This window comes from Euleptes europaea, chromosome 5, assembly GCF_029931775.1.
Source record: "Euleptes europaea isolate rEulEur1 chromosome 5, rEulEur1.hap1, whole genome shotgun sequence".
Taxonomy (NCBI): domain Eukaryota; kingdom Metazoa; phylum Chordata; class Lepidosauria; order Squamata; family Sphaerodactylidae; genus Euleptes; species Euleptes europaea.
In genome coordinates, this window is record NC_079316.1 from 71568990 (window position 1) to 71591979 (window position 22990).

The 22990-nt window shown below is 40.8% G+C and overlaps 1 protein-coding gene across 1 annotated transcript in view; it reads right to left on the reverse strand.

The window, feature by feature from the left end:
• TEX36 (testis expressed 36) overlaps window positions 1-16951 on the reverse strand; it is a 62692-nt gene extending 45741 nt beyond the window's left edge. The window contains exons 1-5 of the mRNA XM_056850478.1: window positions 16901-16951; window positions 14800-14931; window positions 9008-9085; window positions 6685-6967; window positions 1915-2144 (exon numbers count right to left, since the gene is read on the reverse strand). Of these exons, the coding sequence (XP_056706456.1) occupies window positions 1915-2144; window positions 6685-6967; window positions 9008-9085; window positions 14800-14931; window positions 16901-16951 (774 nt within the window). The remainder of the gene's footprint in view (window positions 1-1914; window positions 2145-6684; window positions 6968-9007; window positions 9086-14799; window positions 14932-16900) is intronic.
• Between the last annotated feature and the right edge of the window lie 6039 nt (window positions 16952-22990).

Here is a 22990-nt window from a genome sequence, read left to right on the forward strand (position 1 = left end):
TGGGAGGGGACGGGGTGCAGTGAAAGGAAGGTAAGAAACCCTAGGTGTGGTATTCCATAGGCAGTTCTTTCCAGTCTCTGTTTTATGCGTGTGGGGGGTATCAATGTTATTCCATGACCAAGTCACTGAAAGAAATTATATGGCAATAGGAATTATGAAACACCCTAATTATCAAACCAGTTATATGGAAGCATTTGAACTAGAGTCCATGGAACTCTAGTCCCAAATATATGCACTCCTGTGATACTGCCTTCATCGTGAAAGCATGTTTACAAAGCCTGTCTTCATGGGCTGTCTCAGCAGCTCAATAAAGATATGCATAACTTCCTTAGGGGGTTGGCAACCCAATCCTGAATCCATTTGTTTGCAAATATGCCTCCTTTGTTTCCATGGAGCTCAAAAGTAACTTGGTCTAGAATTACACTGAATATAGATGTTTCAGTAGTGTGATAGATCTAGCACATCTCATTCCCCATTTCTGATATGCTGCCTGAAGTCGGAACTGACAGTCCTTTCCCTTAGTGAGATCAGTGAACCACTTCTTCAGACAATATACCTTAAGAGAAGGATTAGAAGCCCCATGTCCACCAACTGCTATGCTAGAAATTCTAAAAGTCAGGTGCAGAGCTAGCCATGCAATTCCTTTGAGTATTGTTAACCATAAAACAGGTTAGAAATGGCTTGGATGTCTACTTTCACTTACAGGATTGAGATTTTATTGTTTTACTACTTATAGGGCATGCATAGTATGTCACCCAGGTTAACATAAAAAAGACCCAAGGCAGCAACTGACAAATAGTTTTAAACTAGTTGTGTTTGATCTTGTATTTAGACTGTTTGTGCAGAGGTGCATCAAATATTAATATTAAAAGGCACAGTGACTCCTGGGAGAAAGGGAACACAACAATTTTAAATTCTGGAAAAATCCATCAATATGTAACATATTTGCATACTGGAATCACAAGGAGATTGATTTTGCATGTTTATTGATTTGGGTATTTTTTGATTAATGATGAAGCTAGGACATACTCAGAGTGGATTGAGATTTGGTACAGTTTAAAATAGGGAAGGTTTATATTTATAGACACTTCAGTTATGCAAATAGGGGGATATTCACATGCATTTTATTAGACATTGGCTGTATGAGAGCCCCAAGAACATTCTGTTGTATACTCAGGATAATTTGGGGCCATGCTTAATACAAAAATGCTGCATAACAATTACTCTCTTCTTCATTATGAATGATTTCCACTATATCACCTTGGACACGGCAACAAGCTTGAATTCCCACTGCATCTAATTTATTATTACTGCTGTAGATATTGTTTTGTGTTAGAGCACATAAAGTATTTCTAGAAACATATTGCAAAAAATCTACAGGGGAGGAAATGGCAAAATGTAACTGCTTTGGAAGTTATTGCATTTCTATAATGGATCAGCACATTATTCCCATAGTAAAGCACTTTAAGGAAATGGACTAGACGTTTTCATCAGAAAAAGCTTTTTTGCCTGCACATTTTATACAGACTTTGTCCTAATGACATGGTACAGATATTTAAAATAAATTACACATACGTGAGAGATTCTGGAGAATAAACTGTGGCAGTTTAAGATTTTTTTTTTTTTTTTTAAACCACACACATCCAACCTGCCTTGAAGACATACTCCTTGGTCTGGGAAGTCTTCTCTCAGATTCCAAAACATGTGAGAGATTATTGTGACGGGGAAAAGGCATTCTGCATAAGTCTAGAGGCACCTACTTTTTTAGATCAATGTTCTACGATTGAAAAGAAAATGTATGTTCGCTAGTTACCTAACAGCGCATTCCTGAGCTCTTTGTCCGAAAGTGCTCAGGAGGCGAAAAAGGGGCTGCGCCCACATAAGTGGATGGCTGGCGGCGGCCATCCCACTTACACTGTGCAGAGCGGCCCAGACGTTGGCGGGAAGGCCCGGATGCCGGTCTCCTGGTGCTGCCGTGGCAGCGCTGCCCAGGGACACCAGGACGGGCATTCTGCTGGCGTCCAGCCAGCGTAAAGGCCCGTGCCAGCGTTCTGTGGGCGTTCCAGGGGGCGTGGCTGCCTGTAGGCAGCCTCCTGTCCCCTTTCGCCCCGGGTATGCCACCAGGACGAACAGCGTTGCTGCACCTGCTTTTTAGCAGGCACAGCCTCGTTCTTTTCAATGGGGCAAAAAGCCCCATTTAAAAAACCAAAAAGCCTTTAAAAGGTTTTCTTTGAGCTTTCGGCGAGGAAACAGGTTAGGAGGCGCTGCGGCGGTGCCTCCTCCCCACCATCCCCGGCTGCTGACACCTCAGGAATGGGCTGTAACTGTCTTTTGGGTTGGTGGACATAGCTATAAAGCCATTACTTTTGGGTCATAGGGAAGAAACTACAGAATAGTCTTGAGTTGTAACAAAATTTCACTTCTCTTAGCAGAAACACATGGGGATCATTAGGCTTTACTGAGCTTTATTATGAACTATATCAGCAGTGATGGTGACATGTTCTCAACTTGTCAGTGGTATATTCTTTTTTAGAAATCAGGGTATGTGCTTCATATTCTATATTAATATCTGTGGTCTTCTTCTCTGTAAATTCAGGAGGGGGAGCTTGCAGTTTCCACAAGTCCAAACTCAGGTTACTTTTCAAAGCACAAATTTTCATCTGATTAATTACCAGCTGTTCACATGGGGAAAATGGGGATCCAAATTTTTTAAAATATACCAGAATGGGGAAACATTAATAAGTAAAGTCGAGATTGCAGAGTGCTGGATAGAGTTAACTGTAGAATCTTTCCTTGCTTGTAAAAAGCATAAACAAAGTAGACTTCACTACATTCACTTGTAACATTAGACCCCAGATAAACATTACAAATGTAGTAAGAATGCATTTCTTCCTTCTGTAGGAGGACCAAGATTGCCCTCTTGAGTGTGCCAAACAGCATGGGGTACTTCACATATTATATGATTGGCGTGCACTTTGGTTTGGAACCTGCTTGGGGATGAAATTGTTGGCTAATGCTATGGAAATTTTGATTCCGCAACAGACAGGCTGCTTCTCCCTGCCTTGCAACAAGAAATCACTTTCTTTTAATGATGCCATGCTCTTGGCTTTGCTACTGCTTAATGATGTCGTTAATTGTTTTGCATTTCAAAATGTTGTGTAGCGGCACCCCAAGCATCTCAACAGGGGGGCCTTTTTCAAATAAAATCATCATCATCATTATTTCAGCATTTGCTGATAAGCTGCACAAAACTATTTTTGAAATCTTGCACAATAACTTATTTTGACGTGGCATCTCTACCCAGTACTGATAGGATTTTTTTAATGGACTGAGAAGTGAAATAGTGTCCTTATTTACAGTTGCTTTTGATCCCTCCTTACAAAACAATGAAAACACAGTAAGTTGATTAGGATCCTGATCGTAGGTTATCATGTAATGCCGGAATAATGTATCTACAAGGAGCATACAGGTTTTTTTCCAGTTTGTTTTTATTGTGAAACATTATTTGTTTTTGTTCTTTTTTTTATTAATCCTGCTTGCTTTGTTTCTATTCCCACCCACCCCCTCTACACAGAAACAGGACTGCTGCTGCTGACGTAGCCTGGACAGACTAGGAAGCTGACCAACACAAACTTGACAAAACACAGAATCTCTCTCCACCCCCACCTGCCATTTCTTCTGGCACTTTTGATGTTTCTTGGATGCTCCTTGTCATCCTGGGCGGCCTAGCATTACTAATGCAGGTACCCTGGGACAATATTTTCCAGGGTGCACCAAGGTTTCCTGCCTTGGACAAATCAGAAAGAGAAGAAAAAGAAGAGTTGATTTTTATATGCCGACTTTCTCTACCACTTAAGAAAGAACCAAACCAGCTTACAATCACCTTCCCTTCCTCTCCTCACACCAGACACCCTGTGAGGTGAGGCTGAGAGAGTGTGACTAGCCCAAGGTCACCCAGCTGGCTTCATGTGTAGGAGTGGGGAAACCCACCCAGTTCACCAGATTAGCCTCCGCCGCTCATGTGGAGGACCGGGGAATTGAACCAGGTACTCCAAATCACAGTCCACCACTCCAAGCCATCACTCTTAGCCACTACACCATACATCCAAGAGACCAAGGAAGGTGGGGAGGAAGAGGTGTTTTCCATTTGTTACACTACGCTGATCCCCCACGTGGCTGGCCACAGCAGCACCCTATCCCTGACACCACACCAAGTGAAGCTGGGGGGAAGGCGCCTTCATGCCATTAAATTATCTCTTTTATTCCTCCTCCCCACTGTTTTTGCTCCATGGACTCCAAACCAGAAAGCCAGTGCCAGCAATAGCAAGGAATATTACCAAATATTAATGTGTGTGTGTGTGTGTTAAGTGTTGTCAATGCCCCTTCTGACTCATGGCGACCCTATGAATCAATGTCCTCCAAAACGTCCTATCCTTAACAGCCTTGGTCAGTTCTTGCAAATTGAGGGCTGTGGCTCCCTTTATAGAGTCAATCCATCTCCTGTTCGGTCTTCCTCTTTTCCTGCTGCCTTCATCTTTTCCTAGCATGATTGTCTTTTACAGTGACTCTTGTCTTCTCATAATGTGACCAAAGTATGATAGCCAGTTTAGTCATTTTAGCTTCTAGGGTCAGTTCAAGCTTGATTATAACCCACTGATTTTGGTTTTTTTGGCAATCCACAGTATCCGTAACACTCTCCTCCAACACCACATTTCAAAGGAATCTACTTTCTTCCTATCAGCTTTATTAATGGCTTTTGTTAAATTTTAAAATTTATTTTCATTATAAATTATGACAAATTGAAATGGTTTTCCATTGTGTTGATTTGTTAATATCGTAATGCACATTCACAGGGCACTGGTGGTGAACAGCTAATATCTGGGAGGTTGACCTTGACCTTTTATGGCCATTGATACAACCTAGTCTTAAGATTTTTAGCTGAAGGCATCAACATGTGTGCATGGGGCTATTTATTTATTTAGAATATTTCTATACCACTTGCTCCGAGCCCTGCACTAGGTGGCTTACAATTAAAAACTACAGTATTAAAAAAAGGCCATTAGATAGACATAAGGAGCACAGAATCTATCCATAAAACAGAAGCAGGCCATTAAAAAGCTTAGAAGATAAAAACCCCTAATTAAAATAGCTGCATCTTTGAGCCAGATGTGCCGAGCTGGAATTTTTTTTTTTTTTTTTGTACAAGAACACAACACTGGCAACCGGTTATCAGAAAGCAATGATTTCCCTACTGTAGTTTAGAACACACTGACCATTAATGGAGCTTTGTGGGTGGGTGTCAGCCAGCTGCAGTCAGGAAGTACTGATAACAATCCAGAAGACTCTATGTACAGTTACTGGCCCAAAACTGTCACACACACAGACACACACACACAAAAGAACACTTTGGCAATATGGTATATAAAATGTTAGAAAGCTGAGATGCTCTGCATTAAGACATTTAGAGCAGGGGTGTCAAACATATGGCCCGCGGGCTGGATCCGGCCCCTTGAGAGCTCTTATCTGGCCCACGAGCCAGCCATCACCCCTCACTCTTGATCTGGACTGGCGAGGCATGGCCGGCCCGGCCAAATGACATTTATGTAATATTCGGCCCTCGGAAAAAATGAGTTCGACACCCCTGATCTAGAGTTCCAGAACAAAGGGCATGCCCATAATATAAAGGTGATTTGATGGTGAAAGATGAGGTAACATGTCAATTGGTCGATTTCAGTTGAAACATCTGGGAACAATGTAATAAACACGTGTAATATGTAAAATGTATGTTCCATACATTTGATAACTTCACAGGTGGCCAGAATAGGGAAGGACTAAGAGCCAGTGCAACATAGGCTGCAATCCTACGTAAACTTTATAGGGATTAAGTCCCATTGAACTCAGTGAGGCTTGCTTCTAAGTAGACATGTTTAGAACTGCACAGATAGACTAGGACTGAAGATACATGGGCTCAAATACCCACAGAACTAGGTGGCCCTGGAGAAATCTTATCCTCACAGGATTGATGATGACAATAAAATGAGGGAGGCAATAACCATGGATGCCACTCTGAGGACCTTAAACGAAGGGCTGGATATGATATATAAGAGCACAGATAGGGTGACAGTCACTGACATGTTTTCCACATCTTCCAAGCCTAGAGCTAGCTTTAAAGATGAAAATACTATCTTCCCCAACATATCTTGTTCTGACAGAGGCATAGTCTATATCAAATGCAAGTGTGCAATAGTTCCACTTACTCCAGGGCTCTATATGTACAGTGGGAAATCTTGGGGCTTGTCCAGAGGTAGGAAAAATGCAAGCAATTTTATATTTATGCGAACATAAAATGCCTTTCCTCTTTTCCAAGTACATTGGTCCTTTGTACATTGGTCCTTTGTACATTTCCAAGTACATTGGTCCTTTCCAAGTACATTGGTCCATTGTAAAAAAAAATTGGTTGTATAAATGTGATTATTCTTGTTCAACTCCTGTTGCTGTAATGCAGCTTAGGTTCTTAAAGTCATTTCTATTCCAGGAAAAAAGGTACAATGATCAAGGTAGAATCTGCTAAACTTAAAAAGCTTATTGCAAATTCAAACTGGAATGTGCTTCAGTATCCATTTTATATGAACATTTATTCCATCAACTGTGCATCACGTAGTTCCTTAGGATCAGGGAGAGTACTTGTAACAGGATCATCAGGAATTAATTTTTTACGACCAGTATAGTATTCTGAAAGCCATGTGCAATCATTCTTAGAAGCAGGATTTAAAGCTTTGGATCTCTCTACGTGGCTTTTGGGAAATCGCCCTGGAAAGGGCTGTTCAATGTTTGGGTATGGAACAAACGATGTTTGATACACGGTACGACAGCTAGTACTGCTCAAAATGGGTTCGTGGGCCAAAAAGGAGAAGTTCTGGCCATAGTGTTGACATGTCTCACGTTTAAATTTTTTTCGTCCTAGCCCCTAAAAAGAAATGAAAAAAATATATTTCAGGAAGAATCTATTGTTTAAGGTAGATAACTTTTTTTTTTTACTATGTTACTGGGCCTGCAGAAAACGTTGGGAGATCATATTGGTGATCGCCTATCTATTTTTGAAGATTTTATTCTTATCCTATAAGCAGAAGAAGCAAGTATTCCACTTTCTAATCTACCTGCAGCAGAAGAATGCACAATCGCAGAAACACACATCAGGGAGCTAAGAGAAATTTGGAATCCATTATGTCACTAATGAAATAACAAAACAACGGTTGGATCCAAATTACCATAAGCACAGCAAACCTGGTGGAATGGGACTTTGCTGCCTTCCCCCTCCTGCCATAGCCCATAGGGACATCCTGAAATTCTATTCCTGGGGGTCGGCCAAAACGGGTAATCTGCAAAAAAAAAGATCATCTCCCTAATCCACCAACACAATGCTGTCGTGCTAATATAGTATAGGCACCATTATGCCACTGGAACAGTATCTTTAAACCCAATCCTACATTTTTAAACATGTACCAGCTTCTACTGTAATACATATTATGGTCATCTTATCACCTGTACAATACATATCAGATAACAATTCTGTCTTCTAGATGTATGTTAGTCTGGATAGCTATAGACTTCTTAAAAGCCAGTAATTATTACCATTATTCTGATGTTGCACAGATTTCTGGTGCTTTTAAATTCTCCACTAAGAGCTTGCAGATTGCAAGATATAAGCTATTTAAATAAAAAAAATTAAGCAAATAAATTGTTTGAAGCTCTGCAAACAGTTGACACTACTGAATGTTAAATAATCTGTATATACAAAAGCTTAAGATTCCTTCACATTCTGCCATCACAAGAAACAGAAACCAGGGCAGAGATATGTGACAATTTGTTTATATCATTTAAAAGGAACAAATTCAGAGACTTAAACTATTCAAATCAGATGCTGCAGTAACTCAGATCCATTTGTTGTGAGTTTTGTATTCTTTTCTTTTCCAATATCAAGAGATAAAGTGGGTTGGATCCTGCAATAGATGTCTACTAATGGCAGAGGGGTGTGGTGTTTTGATATGTAAATATTGTGTGAGCGTTTTATTCCTGTTTTTTAATGTCAGGTTTTTATGCGTGTGTTGCTGTGGGTTAAAATGTAGACCTCTACAGTAAGAAAAAGGTGGGCTGAATGGGTGATTGAAGTTGCTATGGTTGGATGATAGCTATACCCTAGGGGCCGAGTTAACTGGTTTGTTCTGAGAAGCTTTGTGTGGGAGAGTTTTGCTCAGTGTGTGTCAGGGAGAGGATACTGAGTGAGGCGCTGGCTACAGAGTGTGAGAGACATCTACGTTCTATGTGGAAAGTATTAGCCTAAGTAACCTTAGGAAATTAAGATTTGTGGACGTTGCCTAGGTGGCAAGGGAGAAAATAAGCCTTTGTGTCTTGATCTATTTAAGGAACGTTAGAGAAACAAGAATTGTACCTGTCTGAAACCAATACGCTTATATACTGACCTGAAACCGTGACGCTTATGAACTATACAAAAATTGTTGCGCTGTTTTACTTCTAAATACACTCTATTTATGTTTAAGACCGTTCTGTCATTCCACCAAATGTAACTAAGCCATCCTGTCCTTTGGGTCCAACTAAGAATTCTAAGGCAAGAGCCTTTGGTGGCAGTGAAAATAAGCAGGAAACATGAAAGAAGTAAAGGAGGCACCATAACACATGTCACTCCAGAACACTACAGAGTGCTACATATAAGGGGTCTCAGAGAAGAGCAAAAACCAATTCCCCCTTCCGCTTCAGATCTCTGGCTCACTCCTTATACTGTTCCTATGTGGCCTCCTGTACAGACGAGCAGCATTTCAGGGAGTATTTTTGGCTACAGAGGGGTGAAGAAGACAAGAAAAACCTATTCTGCTGACAGAAACTCCTTCCATCAGCAGAAATAATAGCTGGATCCAACCCAAAATATTTTTATAGAAGGCTCTAACAAGAACCAGTTTATTAAAAAAAAAATACTTAGAACAATACTTACAGAATCTAAGTGCCCTCCTACATTCAGTAAGCAATCTCTATTGTCATGGACTGAAAATGGAAACGTGTTCACTGGTTTCTAGAAAGATAAGTGAATAAAAGATGATATTTCCTGTGCATGGCTAATAGAACAATAGCTTTCATCTTCAAAAGAATCTAGTTTTGCACTCATACAAACATCCTCATATGCCACATGTGAATTTGTATTATTATATTGGTACAAAATAGATTCTATCTACATTTTATTTCACACTCCTTAGAACATTTCAATTTTCTGAATAATCTACACAATTACATGAACTTTCAGATTAGAGAAATCCTTGTGCATATGGGCATAATTTTTTTGGACAAATATCAAAAGTTCCTTAAGTGACTCACTATTGAATCCACAGCTAATAAAAGTTGGACTTCAAAAAGAAGCTTATAATTGAGTCAACTTGAGATTTATGAGCTCAGTGCCACCCACTAAGAAGATGCGATATATTATATAAAATTTCACATTACATATTTAACAAGTTTAACAAGTATATGTACGCATGTTTAATTTTATTACTTTTAGTTGCCAATTTCTAGTCACTCAAGCTAAGCAAAACCCAGGAAACCCAATCTGGAAAAGATTTTCTATGGTTGAAGTAAAAACCAAATCTTCTCTCCCCGCCCCCCATGCAGATATTTAGTAGTAGAATAATCCTATTAAGAACAGGATGCTTATAATACAAAAGCTTTAATTTATAACAATAGAATTACAGTGGAGAAAAGAGCCAAGTGGTCCTGCTGCAAACTCCTCAGTTTTGAGATATTAAAAACCTAAATTTAGAATGAACCAGAATGAATAATTTGTCCAGTCCCAAGGCTCCCTTGGAAATTTTCCATGATCTGACAGGCCAAGGCTACTTTGCAATTTTTCTCAATGAAGCAGCATGATCATAACAGTAATTGTACCCACTGTGTGGTGACAGGATTGCTACTAAATTCCTCATACTGGGAGAACAAAACTTGACACCAGCATAATGGATTTATACTGGTTACCATTGCACTATGCAATGCTGTCATTACCACTACATAAGCAGTATACCACTACTACTGAGTAGGGTTGTGCAAAACAAAACAAAATCGGTACATTTCGGGTTTGGGTTTATTGGGCCCGATTTTTCTCGGTGAATCCAGGAAAAGGTGAATACCCATATCGGTAAAGGGGTATTCGGCTTTATTTCTGGGTTTACTGAAAAAAATTAGCCCCATTTTAGTCTATGGTGATATTTTTCAAAGCTCCTGTAGAGGCATTTTTGGAGGTAGAGTTCCCAAATTTTCAGTGTAGCTTCAAGGGAGTCTCCTTGCACAAACCCCTAAGTTTGGTGAAGATTGGGTCAGGGGGTCTAATTTTATGGGGTCCCGAAGGGTTCGGCTCCCTCCTCCATAGAAAAGCATTGTAAAAACATTGTATCCCTACACATCAAACTTCAGTCTGGAACTCCCTGCATAAGTCTGGTTTGATTGGACCTAGAATGGTCCCAGAAACAGTGTCATGTGGGCACTGTTTGAAAGAAGAATTCAAGCCCTTCAAACATAAAGGCTTTGGTTACCACTAGACTATGGAAATGGCTGACTTCTATGATGAAAAAGTGTTTCTTCTTTTGCTCGTATCCCCCCCCCGACAAGATTGAGATATGTAAGCTAATCACTTCAGCATCTGAGCTGCAACTGTATTCAAAGTCCTGCCTGCAAGAAATCCTGCGACTACAGTAATCCGTTGGTGCCCCCCTTCCCACTATTCCAGAGATGTACTAAGTAAAAGGCTATCCCACTCTTCCTGGCTGCCTAGTTGTATGTTGTGTGTCTGTGTGGACTTGGAGAACTGTCAAATTCGAATCCCGTAGCATCTTGGAGACCAACAAGATTTTTGAGGTATAAGCTTCCAAGAGTCAAAGCTCCCCTTGTCTGATGTGTGTACCTTGATATCACCTATGCGCATGTCTAATACATTTTCAATTAATGTGCAGTTAGTATGTACATAGTGGCATTGTTGCAAGGAATGCTATGAAAGTGGCTTTTAATGATGCTACATTATCGCTTAATTCTCATAGTATTGTTTTGCTTGGACATTATGCTAGTATGATGTCAGCGCACCCATGCTGTAGTAGCCAAATTGTGTGGAGATCCTGTGAGGTATAGTGGTTAGGAGTGTCAGACTAGTAACTGGAAGACCCAGGTTTGAATTCCCACTCATGCCATGGAAGCTCATTGGGTGACCATGGGCCAGTCACACTCTCTCAGCTTCATAGGGTTGTTGTGAGGACAACATAGAGTATAATGATGTATAATGATGGGTCCATACTGGGGAGAAAGGTGGAGTGTAAATGAACTACAATAAATAAATAAAATAATGCGGACCATAAGATCAGGCTGCACATGACAATTCAGTGAGTGACTAGTATATTCAAATCTGACACTATCTTTTATTATGATTCAACTATGAACATGTTTGCTCACAGATGAGAACAAAGCTAACATGAACAATTCTTCAGGTAAACAATGTTGATTTAAACTATTTCAGCTTGTTCAAGAATTGTAAAACCCCACCATTAGAACCTCTCTGATCTTTAATATGAACAACATAGATCCACAGTGAATGTATAAATACAAATGCCAACTGAACTTTCTCAAGATGTTATATATTTTTGAACTTGACAGTGAAATAAAGTTACATCCTTCTAAGCTCATTCACTTCAATGGACATAGAAAAGTGTAGCTCTGTTTAGGTCTGCAATGTGAATCAGGCTTAATGTATATTTGTGGGGGGGGGGAAGGATTCCAGATTAAGTTAGAAAACTGTTAGAATCTGAAATGTCAACTGAGAAGACTAACCTGACAATATTGTACTCAAATTATCACTGTGGTATAATATTAAAATCATTATATATCTAGAAATAGTGAGATTTAAAATTAATCTGGGGACCATTTCATATGGCATCTTTTATTTCAGATGAAAAACAGGCTTTTCTCCAAAACAATTACATCTAGAAAATTAGTCCTTTTTTTAATGATAGCTGAGAATTACAGGATTATTACAGTAGATTGGAGAGCAAGTACCTACAGCTGTCCATCAATTTAGTTTTAATCCATAGAATCATTTACATATTGCCTTTGCTTTACTTATTGTGCTAGTAAAATATAATAATAAAATACAAGAAATGTGGAAGACATGAGAAAAGTTGGTATAATTTATTATTAGGGCTGAGGCAATGAGAATCAGCAATGTGGGAGTCCTGGTGGATGACCTACACCAGTGGATTACCTTGGCCAGGAGATGGACAGAGGCAGTGTAACTCTGTTGATTCTCCTGGACCTCTCAGAGGCTTCCAATACCATAGGTCATGGTGCCTTACAAAACTGACTTTCTGGGCTGGAACTGGGAGGCACCGTTCTGTGGTGGTTCTGGTCCCACCTGGAGGGCAGGTTTCAGAAGATGGTGCTGGGGAACTGTTGGCCTCTTGGCTTCTGGTCTGTGGGGTTCCACAAGGATCTATCTTGTTCCCTATGTTTTTTTTTTTTTTTTTTTTACATCTACATGAAACTGCTGGATGAGGATATCTGGAGATCTGAGACAAGTTGTCACCAATACGAGGATGACATTCAGCTCTATCTCTCACTTCCAGATGATCTCAGAGAGGGTGTAAAAACCCTGAACCGATGCCCGGAGGCAGTTTTGAAGTGTATGCAGACTAATAAACTCAAGCTTACTCCTGACAAGATGGACGTGAAAATAAATATTAGGGACAAGTCTTGATCTCTGAGCTCCCGGACATTCTATCATATATCTAACTTTGAACCTGGCCCTTTCTGCTGATCAAAAAACCCTGGGAATGCATCTAGGTACAGACATGGGTATTTCTCTCCAGACCTGTGGCACCCCCCCCAGGGTAGGGTTGCCAGCCTCTAGGTACTAACTGGAGATGTCCTGCTATTACAACTGATCTCCAGCCGATAGAGATCAGTTCCCCTGGAGAAAACGGCTGCTTTGGCAATTGGACTCTATGGCATTGAAGTCCCTCCCCTCTCCAAACCCCGCCCTCCTCGGACTCCGCCCCAAAAACCTCCCACCAGTGGTGAAAAGGGACCTGGCAACCCTACCCCAGGGTTGCAGAAAAATAAAAAAAAAGAATTAAAACATTTGTGATGGTTTTTATGCACAACCCTATCGGGTTGAAATGTGGCACGTTTTCTCTACTTAGAGCTTCAAATTAAAGCAAGTAAGACATAACTTGGTAAACTACCATTTTTGTTAACTGATATAGACTGCCATTTGAAAGAGTTTAAAAGTTTATAAATATTAATGTTATACCTTATTTTGTTATGGGTTGTCTTTTTTTAAAAAAAGAATTATTACTAGGGACCTCAAAAGCTGGAAGTGGTCCAGGCTGTTCTAGAGCTCAAAGAGGGCCTGTGCATTATGAGGAAAAAGTATAAGGCCGTGTCCAGTGAGATTATTGACTTTTGAACTGCAAATCACCTTACCATATCCCAAGTAACTTTTGGAAACCTCCTCAGTTTTAAAAGCATTGTGGGCTGCTGTTTGAGAAACACAAGCCTAAGGCTCTTTTCGGCACCCATAGTTTATTAGATTCTCCTCCCATTATTTATGTACTGAATTCACAGAAACTGAACTACTTAACAATTTAGCTATATTTGAAACTTTTCTGGGACTGCAACAAAACAATGAGATACAACCAAGGAAATAGTGTAGGGCTACCTCTAAGCAAGTTAATTAATCTCACAGCTAGATTGCTCCCTCATAGGGAGAGATTAGAGACAGTCAGCTGCTGCCCACAGTCATCCGCCACTTTCTTTTAAACAGAAATAAAGCTTTCTCTTGCAGTTATTCAAAAATTGCTGAAGTAAAGCAAACTCTCACACATGGTGTTTTAATGACATCACATACCACTGAATGTCACCTTGCTCTTTCAGATGTCCTGGTTTTACTCCATCATCAGAGGAGCAAGCTCACATACAGAAACATCTCAGTAGTGGAAACAACAGAAAATAAATCCATGTCAAATCAGTTAGACAGGTCAGGCTATAATTGATCAATGATTGTATAGCCTTTTTTTCATCAGTGACCAAAACAATAAGATGATATGCAAAAAGAGGTGCAGCCCCCCTCCTCCCAAAATTTAACTTCATACTCCACCCCTCAACTATTGCTAAAATTGGATTTTAATTACTGTGGGCCCAACAAATACCACACGATGATAGTAGTCAATTAAACCACAGTTGATTGACCTTGAGAGCAACTTCTTACTAAGCCTAAACTTATTAACCATTTCCAACACACTCCCATGAATTTGCCCAACCTCAAACTGCCCTGGAACTATTTACCCATTGGGAGAACCATGCAGGCAACAACCAAGTGACCTGTGTATATCTCCTAGTAGGGCAAATAGCAGGTCCACGAACAATTTAAGGTCAAGAAATGGCCAAGGAGAAGGATTAACAGTGTAATCCTGACAGCACTTTCCTGGGAATAAACTCCATCAAACAGACCTAAATAGGATTCTGAACAGTCTTTTTAAGAAAGACACAGTAAATCCTCCTCCAGTATACCAAAGCCTCAGTCCATATCAGGGTGTCCAGCATCTGATATTTACCAGTAAAAATAGATTGGAAGACCTATTTATGGAACTCTCAACACCTCACCTAGTTTGGTCCCATTGTACCACACTAGCAAGAAGTTAAACAATTACAAATGGATCATTTAATTAAAGTAAAATTTGACATGCATGAATATTAACTTACCTTCTCTCGAAGTTTATACATCAGTGGCAACCGGTTTTCAATCTGACGAACGGTTTCTAAATTTAGTATCTGTTTTTGCTCACTGGCAGTGAGAGATTCGGGATATATCGGCAGCAGTTTAGTGTGCTGAAACTATGAAAAAGGTTATTATAAAGATAAATTTTTAAAAAGCAAAACTCAACATTTAATAGATAGGAGCTGTTTTTATTACTTGTATTACAGCAACACCTAGAGGCTCCATTTAGAATCCGGCTCTCACAACTGTTTCATTTCACAAGCAAAAGAAACAAACATTTTCTATTCAGGGTGCATTTTTTAAATGCAGATTATACACCACTCAGCATCCTTTCATAATATTCAGAGTAGAGAAAGATGGGATTCCCCCTCCCCCATGCTATATCAAATGCAGAACAGAAAATAATTCCTGCTTTCAAAGCTTATGAGCTATGCAGGTAAAATAATTAAGTGGATGAAAAAAGGCAGAGTTCACAAGCAATGCCACAGTACACAGCAAACATGTTCAAATTGGCAGGGTAAATTCTGAAAATAGTCCAGGAGAAATTAATGTGGGAGCAGCCTTTATAAATTCTTCAATGTTAATGCGGTGTTCATAGCTTCCTAGAAAGACCCTGACCGGCGGGGTGTGTGTGTGTGATAGTGCTTGACCATGCTCAGCATGTTACAGGATCAGGATTTTACTAGTTGCAAACTGAACCAAAGTATTTATGCTAAATCTGTGTGCACTGCAGTCTAGAATGTCACGACAATAGCAGTTACTGCTACTGTCCATTGTGTTATTGCTGGTAGAAACAAAGGTAATGAGGCATTTTCTTGGCAAATGGAAAAAATGGAAAAGCAAACCAACTAGGCCGTATAAAAGAACGAAAAGATTAAGAACAGCCTGTAACTGTGGGGAGGGGAGATGCTGGAAATACACCCAGAGGAAAGTACCGCTTTGTATATGCAACTTAAGCACCTTGTTAATAAAGCTAATGAAGGATTTAATAATGTAAACAGTCAACATGGGAGGTTTGCTAAATATTCTGAATGAGTGGCTGCTGAATTTCTATATACCGACAGTACCTCTGATCTACTATTACAATCTTTCCAGACAATCATAGTACAACATTGTCCCCAGAGGAAATGGTTGTGTGTGATATGGGCTAGTATTAACATTTTTATCTGCATTAGTTTGACATTAGTACTGTAGTAGATAACCCTATAACAAATCATCACACTGTATTTTACTAAATCTAAAGCAACTATAGTCTCTTGATTGCCTATCCATAATCATTTACAGTTGCAAATGAAAATCTATCAATAAGGACTCCCTGAAAAGATGGCGGGTGGTGTGGTGGGTGGTGTTCCAGTCGTTCATGAGTCTGAATATTATGAAAGGATGCTGAGTGGTATTTACTGTGCATTTTGAAAATATACCCAGACCAGACACCCTCCCCCCAATCCAATTAGTTTTCCGAATCAAATGGCTACAGACCCTGGCCCACTGCCGATAAGCAATCTGCTGTTTGAACTACCTGTCTCTAAAAGCGCATATTTAGGATGACTTCATCCCGATTATTTAGCACAACCCCCCTTTCATGGCTGTATCATACTTACAATAAGAACAATGAAAGGGAGGATTTCCTCCCTTTCATGTTTATGTGTGCAGCAGTGATTTCAATCTAGGGCTCGGTGCGCAGTTATATATAGGTAGGGTTGCCAGGCCCCTCTTTGCCACCGGTGGGAAGTTTTTGGGGTGGAGGGCGGAGTTTGGGGAGGGGAGGGTGGAGTTTGGGGAGGGCGGAGTTTGGGGAGGGGAGGGACTTTAATGCCATAGAGTTCAATTGCCAAAGAGGCCATTTTCTCCAGGTGAACTGATCTCGGCTGGAGATCAGTTGTAATAGCGGGAGATCTCAGCTATTGCCTGGAAGTTGGAAACCTTAGTTATAAACCCAGCCGCTTTTGAGTGGAGAAACAAGATGGGGAGGGGGATATTCTTCTGGATTGATTTGGAGTAGCAGGATTGAGCATGTGGTGTGTCGCAGAAGGACAACGCTTCCACTACCATGAACTCTCAGCTCCTCTACCGCTACCGCCTTACCCAGACACCATCCCGTGCGGTGCTAGGGTTGGCGCGCCTCCCCTTAGGCATGGTTACTAGCTGGCTACCACCCCTGCAGTGCTGGCTGAACTCCACCAAGAAGCCAGAAAGGAGAAGGCTCCTCCACTCGGCAGCCTGCCTGGCCTCCTGTTGAAGCTGGGGCAGCTCTGGTTGCCATGGTCACTGCTTTGCTAGATCCTTCCTTCGACGCCGAGCTCCGGAACCCAAGAGCCAGCTGCAAAGTCGCCCTAAGGACGTCTCGCTGCACATAACGAAAAGGCGGGGGAAACGGGCGAAAACGCATGGGAGGTTTTGCCGCTCTCTAAATGCACATTTTCCCCAGCAAAATTCTCAAAACTCAAAAATAACCCCCATGCAAAGTTTTGAGAATTCACATGGGGAAAATGTGCATCTAGAGGGTGGCACATCCAAGGCTAACCTCCCGTGCATTTTCGGCCTGTTTTAGAAGGAACGCCTTTGCTTGCTTTTAGAAGCTTCACATTGACTCTAAAGGAGTAGCCGGGGATATCCGTTTCGGCCCGGCGGAGGATTAGAAAGTAAACGTGTTCCTACCCTTGTAGAAGTGAAGCAGTAACCATGTGAAGGTCAGCAGGAAAAAAAAATTGTTTTAGTTGAGAGAACTCAACTAACTGGCTAAAGAAAACCAGCCATCCCTTTATAAGCCCCTTCACGCATGTAAGCCCTCAATATATAATAGGCCTTTAAAGGAATGTAACATTTTGATTGTTTTTCCAAATGAGATAAAAAAAATATAAAGCCATACAGCATCACAAACATTTTACATTCCAGCGTTCAGTAAATAAAAGCCAATTTTTCAGAAATCAATTTGACGAAGGGTCTTCCATTTCGAAGAGGAGTCACAATTTGGTGTGAGTTTTCAACTTTAAAGTTATTCCAGCAGAGTAAAATTTCTTTGAGCAATTTCTCCGCCCGCCCACCCATATGTCACTGGGATATCATTGGAATGAGGTATTTGGATTGCTGAGAAAAAGTGATACCCAAGCTCATCCAATGAACTCCATAGCTGAGCACCAACTTGAACCTCAGTTTTCCATGTTCACATCTAGCACTAGCTATTTCAACACGCTGGATCTTCAAACAAATGTAAACCTTTACCAATCTTTTTTCAATTTTCTCTCAGGAAGCCCATATATATTTAAAGCTGTTCCATAAAATATACATCTTTCTATCACAGGTTTTGACAGGATGATATTTTCAATGTGCTCTTCATGAAATTACATTTCATATACTGCATACAGTTTTGAAGTTAAAGTCAAAATACAATATTCTTTCATTAGTATATGAAATGTGCCCCTTATTTACTAAATTAGCCTGCCATTCTGAATTGACGACTGCAGTACTCCACAGCATCTTTGGAAACTTACTTTGACAACATTACTAGCAAGAGAATGTGCAGAAGTAATAAACTAAAATAACACTGTAATATTATTTTGCAAAACTCAAATGAGAGAGATGCTACCACTTTGTTGATGCTAATATAAAATGTGCTAATGTAGGAAGTTTTTGTGAGACTAACCTGATCTACATGGTTTTATTTACAACTATTGCTTATTTTTAATTTTAATCTTTTCTATCCTGACCTTACCCTGACCTGGACAGCCCAGGCTATCCCAATCTCTTCAGATCTCAGAAGTTAAACAGGGTCAGCCAGGGTTAGTATTTGGATGGGATGTAAGTTGCTGGACCCTTCCTCCCGCTAAGGGGTGCCATGGATGGTACAAGGACCAAAGACTGGCATAAGAGCAAGACACTGCTCCGCACAAAATTGATGCCTTTCAAAAAATGTTGGGATCCATCTTGTCAAGCCTGGGCAGGAAGGCAGGAAGGCAGTTGACAGCTGTACTTTTCCCACATCTGAGAGGTTTGCCTGGCTAGATAATGGGGCTGGCTAGTCTTTATTGTGTCACCCTAAGGTGATATACAGCCCATTGCTGAAAGGAGGGGGCAGTTTGGCAGCAGCAGGAGCAGCGCAGCCACACTGCCTCCACAGAAGCTTCCCAGCTGCCGCAAAGAAAATAAAAGGATGTTTAAACATTAAAAAAGGGATAATGCCCCCATTGAAAATAGTGAAGCTATGCCACCAAAAAAGGTGGTGTAGCCACGCCACAGCTCGAGGGGGTGTTCCCGGGTCCAAAGGGCTTAGGAAGCTGCCTAAAGGCAGCTCTGCTCCTGGGAAGCCCCACCACACACACACGCTGGCACAGGCTCCTGCTTCTGGGATTTCACTGCCTACGTAGCAGTGCTGGTGATGGAGCCCTGCACAGTGGTGTGGCTTCCTGGTGCCAGCGTGTTTGCCCCCGCACTGGCATAGGTGCCACTTTATTCCATGATGAGGTCCTCCCTTCAGGATTAATCAGCGCTCCGAGCCGACCATTAATTACCCTAGTTGCACCCATCCTGGGCAGTCAGTATTCAGGAGAATAGCCCAGGCATTCTCTTGGATCCTGACAACTCATCAAGTCTCTCCAATCTTTGTTTAGACCCCAGAAAAGCAATAATGTCTCTGGCTTTCCTGCCACACTGCCTCAGGACCCATTTTGGGGTATAAATATTGGTCCTTTGGCCATTCATAGAGTGTGTGTTTCTTGGATCTGTGCGTGCACCCCACTTGTATTTGGGCTGCTTTTCTTCACTCCCGGAAACCCTGGCTATTTCCCTCATCAGCACTGCTTTTTCTGGACGTCTCTTCTGGAGCGGTACATATTGCTCATCCCTGAACTCTATCCAACTTTCCACCCTTTCTCTCTTAGCTCTTGCATGATTTATGTGTGAAAGGTATATTCTTTATTGTCGAAGGCTTTCACAGTCAGAGTTCATTGGTTCTTGTAGGTTATCCGGGCTGTGTAACCGTGGTCTTGGAATTTTCTTTCCTGACGTTTCGCCAGCAACTGTGGCAGGCATCTTCAGAGGAGTAACACTGAAGGACAGTGTCTCTCAGTGTCAAGGGTGTAGAAAGAGTAATATATAGTCAGAAAGGGGTTGGGTTTGAGCTGAGTATTGTCCTGCAAAAGTATTGTCCTGTAAGTATCAAGATAATGTGCTAATGAGGGTATGGTATGTTAATATGGAACCATTGTATCCTGAAGTGATCTGTTAATGTGTGTAATCCAAAACTAATCTGTATGGCTATTGTTGAATGTTGTCTTTGTCTGGAGGTTTTTCAGGGCAGGAAGCCAAGCCTTATTCATTCTTAAACTCTCCTCTTTTCTGTTAAAGTTGTGCTGATGTTTGTGAATTTCAATGGCTTCTCTGTGCAATCTGACAAAATAGTTGGTAGAATTGTCCAGTCTTTCAGTGTCTTGGAATAAGACCCTGTGTCCTGTTTGTGTCAGTCCATGTTCAGCCACTGCTGATTTCTCAGGTTGGCCAAGTCTGCAGTATCTTTCATGTTCTTTTATCCTTGTTTGTATGCTGCGTTTTGTGGTCCCGATGTAAACTTCTCCACAGCTGCAAGGTATACGATATACTCCTGCAGAGGTGAGGGGGTCTCTTTTGTCTTTTGCTGATCGTAGCATTTGTTGTATTTTCTTGGTGGGTTTAAACACTGTTTGTAGGTTATGTTTTTTCAAAAGTTTCTCCATCCTATCAGTGACTCCTTTAATAAATGGCAAGAATACCTTTCCTATGGGAGACTGTTTTTCTTGAGTTTTCTGATTTTTGTTTGGTTCAATGGCCCTTCTGATTTCATTCTTGGAGTAGCCGTTTGCTAGCAGTGCGTGATTTAGATGGTTAGTTTCTTCCTTGAGAAACTGTGGTTCACAGATCCGTCTTGCACGGTCCATTAATGTTTTGATTATTCCTCTTTTCTGTCGGGGGTGGTGGTTGGAGTTTTTGTGTAAGTAGCGATCTGTGTGAGTTGGTTTCCGGTAGACCTTGTGACCTAACTGAAGGTTTGATTTACGGATGACAAGGGTATCAAGAAATGGGAGTTTACCCTCAATTTCCTTTTCCATGGTAAACTGAATGTTTGGATGGATATTATTAAGATGGTTTAGAAAGTCCATTAATTTTTCTTCACCATGGCTCCAAATGGTAAATGTATCATCTACGAACCTGAACCAGACTGTAGGTTTGTAAGGTGCTGATTCTAATGCTGTCTTTTCAAAATATTCCATGTAAAAGTTTGCTATTACTGGACTGAGTGGACTTCCCATAGCTACTCCATCAATCTGTTCATAAAATTCTTGATCCCATAGGAAATAACTTGTTGTCAAACAATGGTGAAATAAGGCTGTTATATCTTCTGGAAAAATCTGGTTAATCAATGAGATTGTGTCTTTAACTGGAACCTTGGTAAAGAGGGATACAACATCAAAACTGATTAATATATCCTTTGGATTGAGTCTTAACGGACTGATTTTGTTGATGAAGTGAGTTGAATCTTTGATGTAAGAAGTGGTTTTTCCAATGTGGTCCTGTAGGAGGGTGGTCAAATATTTAGCTAATTCATATGTTGGGGAACCAATGGCACTCACGATGGGTCGGAGTGGAACGGAATCCTTATGAATTTTAGGTAGTCCATATAATCGTGGTGGTTGTGCTTCAGTCTTGCATAGTTTTCTGTGTGTGTCGGGATGAAGAGTGGAATTCTTGATCAGAATGCTAGTTTTCCTGGTAATTTTGCAAGTTGGATCTCGTTTTAGTTTTTTGTATGTGGCAGGGTCCAGAAGTTCCTCAATCTTCTTTTTGTATTCTTCTGTTTTCATGATCACTGTGGCATTGCCTTTGTCAGCTGGTAGAATAATGATTTCTGGATCTGCATTGAGGGTCTTGATGGCGTTTCTCTCCTTGCGTGTTATATTGCTAGCAGGGGGCTTTGCTTTTCGTAGAATTCTTGCTGTCTCTCCTCTTATTTCCTCAGCATCTTCTTCAGGTAGATTACGAATGGCAGATTCTACATTTGCAATGATGTCTTCCACTGGAATTTGGGTGGGAGTGACTGCAAAGTTTCCTCCCTTAGCTAAGATGGAAGTTTCTTCAGGTGAGAGTTGTCGGTCTGTCAGATTGAAGATAATCCGTTTGTTGTCAAGTTTTGGACTGTTCTGTCTTCTTTCCTGTAATTTGTTAAACTTTTGCTTCTGTCTGGAAGTATGGCTGGTTAACCCCTGTTCCATTTTTCTGTAGGTGAGATTATCAATCTTGTCCCAATCATGGCTTCTCATTTTGTGGCTAGTATTGATATGTAAGGAAAACAACTCCTTGTCTGTGGCAGCAAGTTCTCTGCGGGTAGTGTGAATTCTCTCTCGTAAGAGAGCCCGTTCTAGATGGTCATAAATGCGGTTAACTCGTGAAGTTTTAAAGATTCTTTTACTTGTGAGAAAAGATGGAATGGTTCCAGTGTCTCTGCATCGCAGTAGAAAAGTTAAAGAACAAAGTAGATGTGCTTTCTTGTTCCGAAGTGTTTCCAATCTCCGGGTCTGTTGAAATATTTCCTCCCCGTAGAGGCGTTCAAAATATTGTCGAAGGCTTTCACGGTCAGAGTTCATTGGTTCTTGTAGGTTATCCGGGCTGTGTAACCGTGGTCTTGGAATTTTCTTTCCTGACGTTTCGCCAGCAACTCTGCAGGAGTATATCGTATACCTTGCAGCTGTGGAGAAGTTTACATCGGGACCACAAAACGCAGCATACAAACAAGGATAAAAGAACATGAAAGATACTGCAGACTTGGCCAACCTGAGAAATCAGCAGTGGCTGAACATGGACTGACACAAACAGGACACAGGGTCTTATTCCAAGACACTGAAAGACTGGACAATTCTACCAACTATTTTGTCAGATTGCACAGAGAAGCCATTGAAATTCACAAACATCAGCACAACTTTAACAGAAAAGAGGAGAGTTTAAGAATGAATAAGGCTTGGCTTCCTGCCCTGAAAAACCTCCAGACAAAGACAACATTCAACAATAGCCATACAGATTAGTTTTGGATTACACACATTAACAGATCACTTCAGGATACAATGGTTCCATATTAACATACCATACCCTCATTAGCACATTATCTTGATACTTACAGGACAATACTTTTGCAGGACAATACTCAGCTCA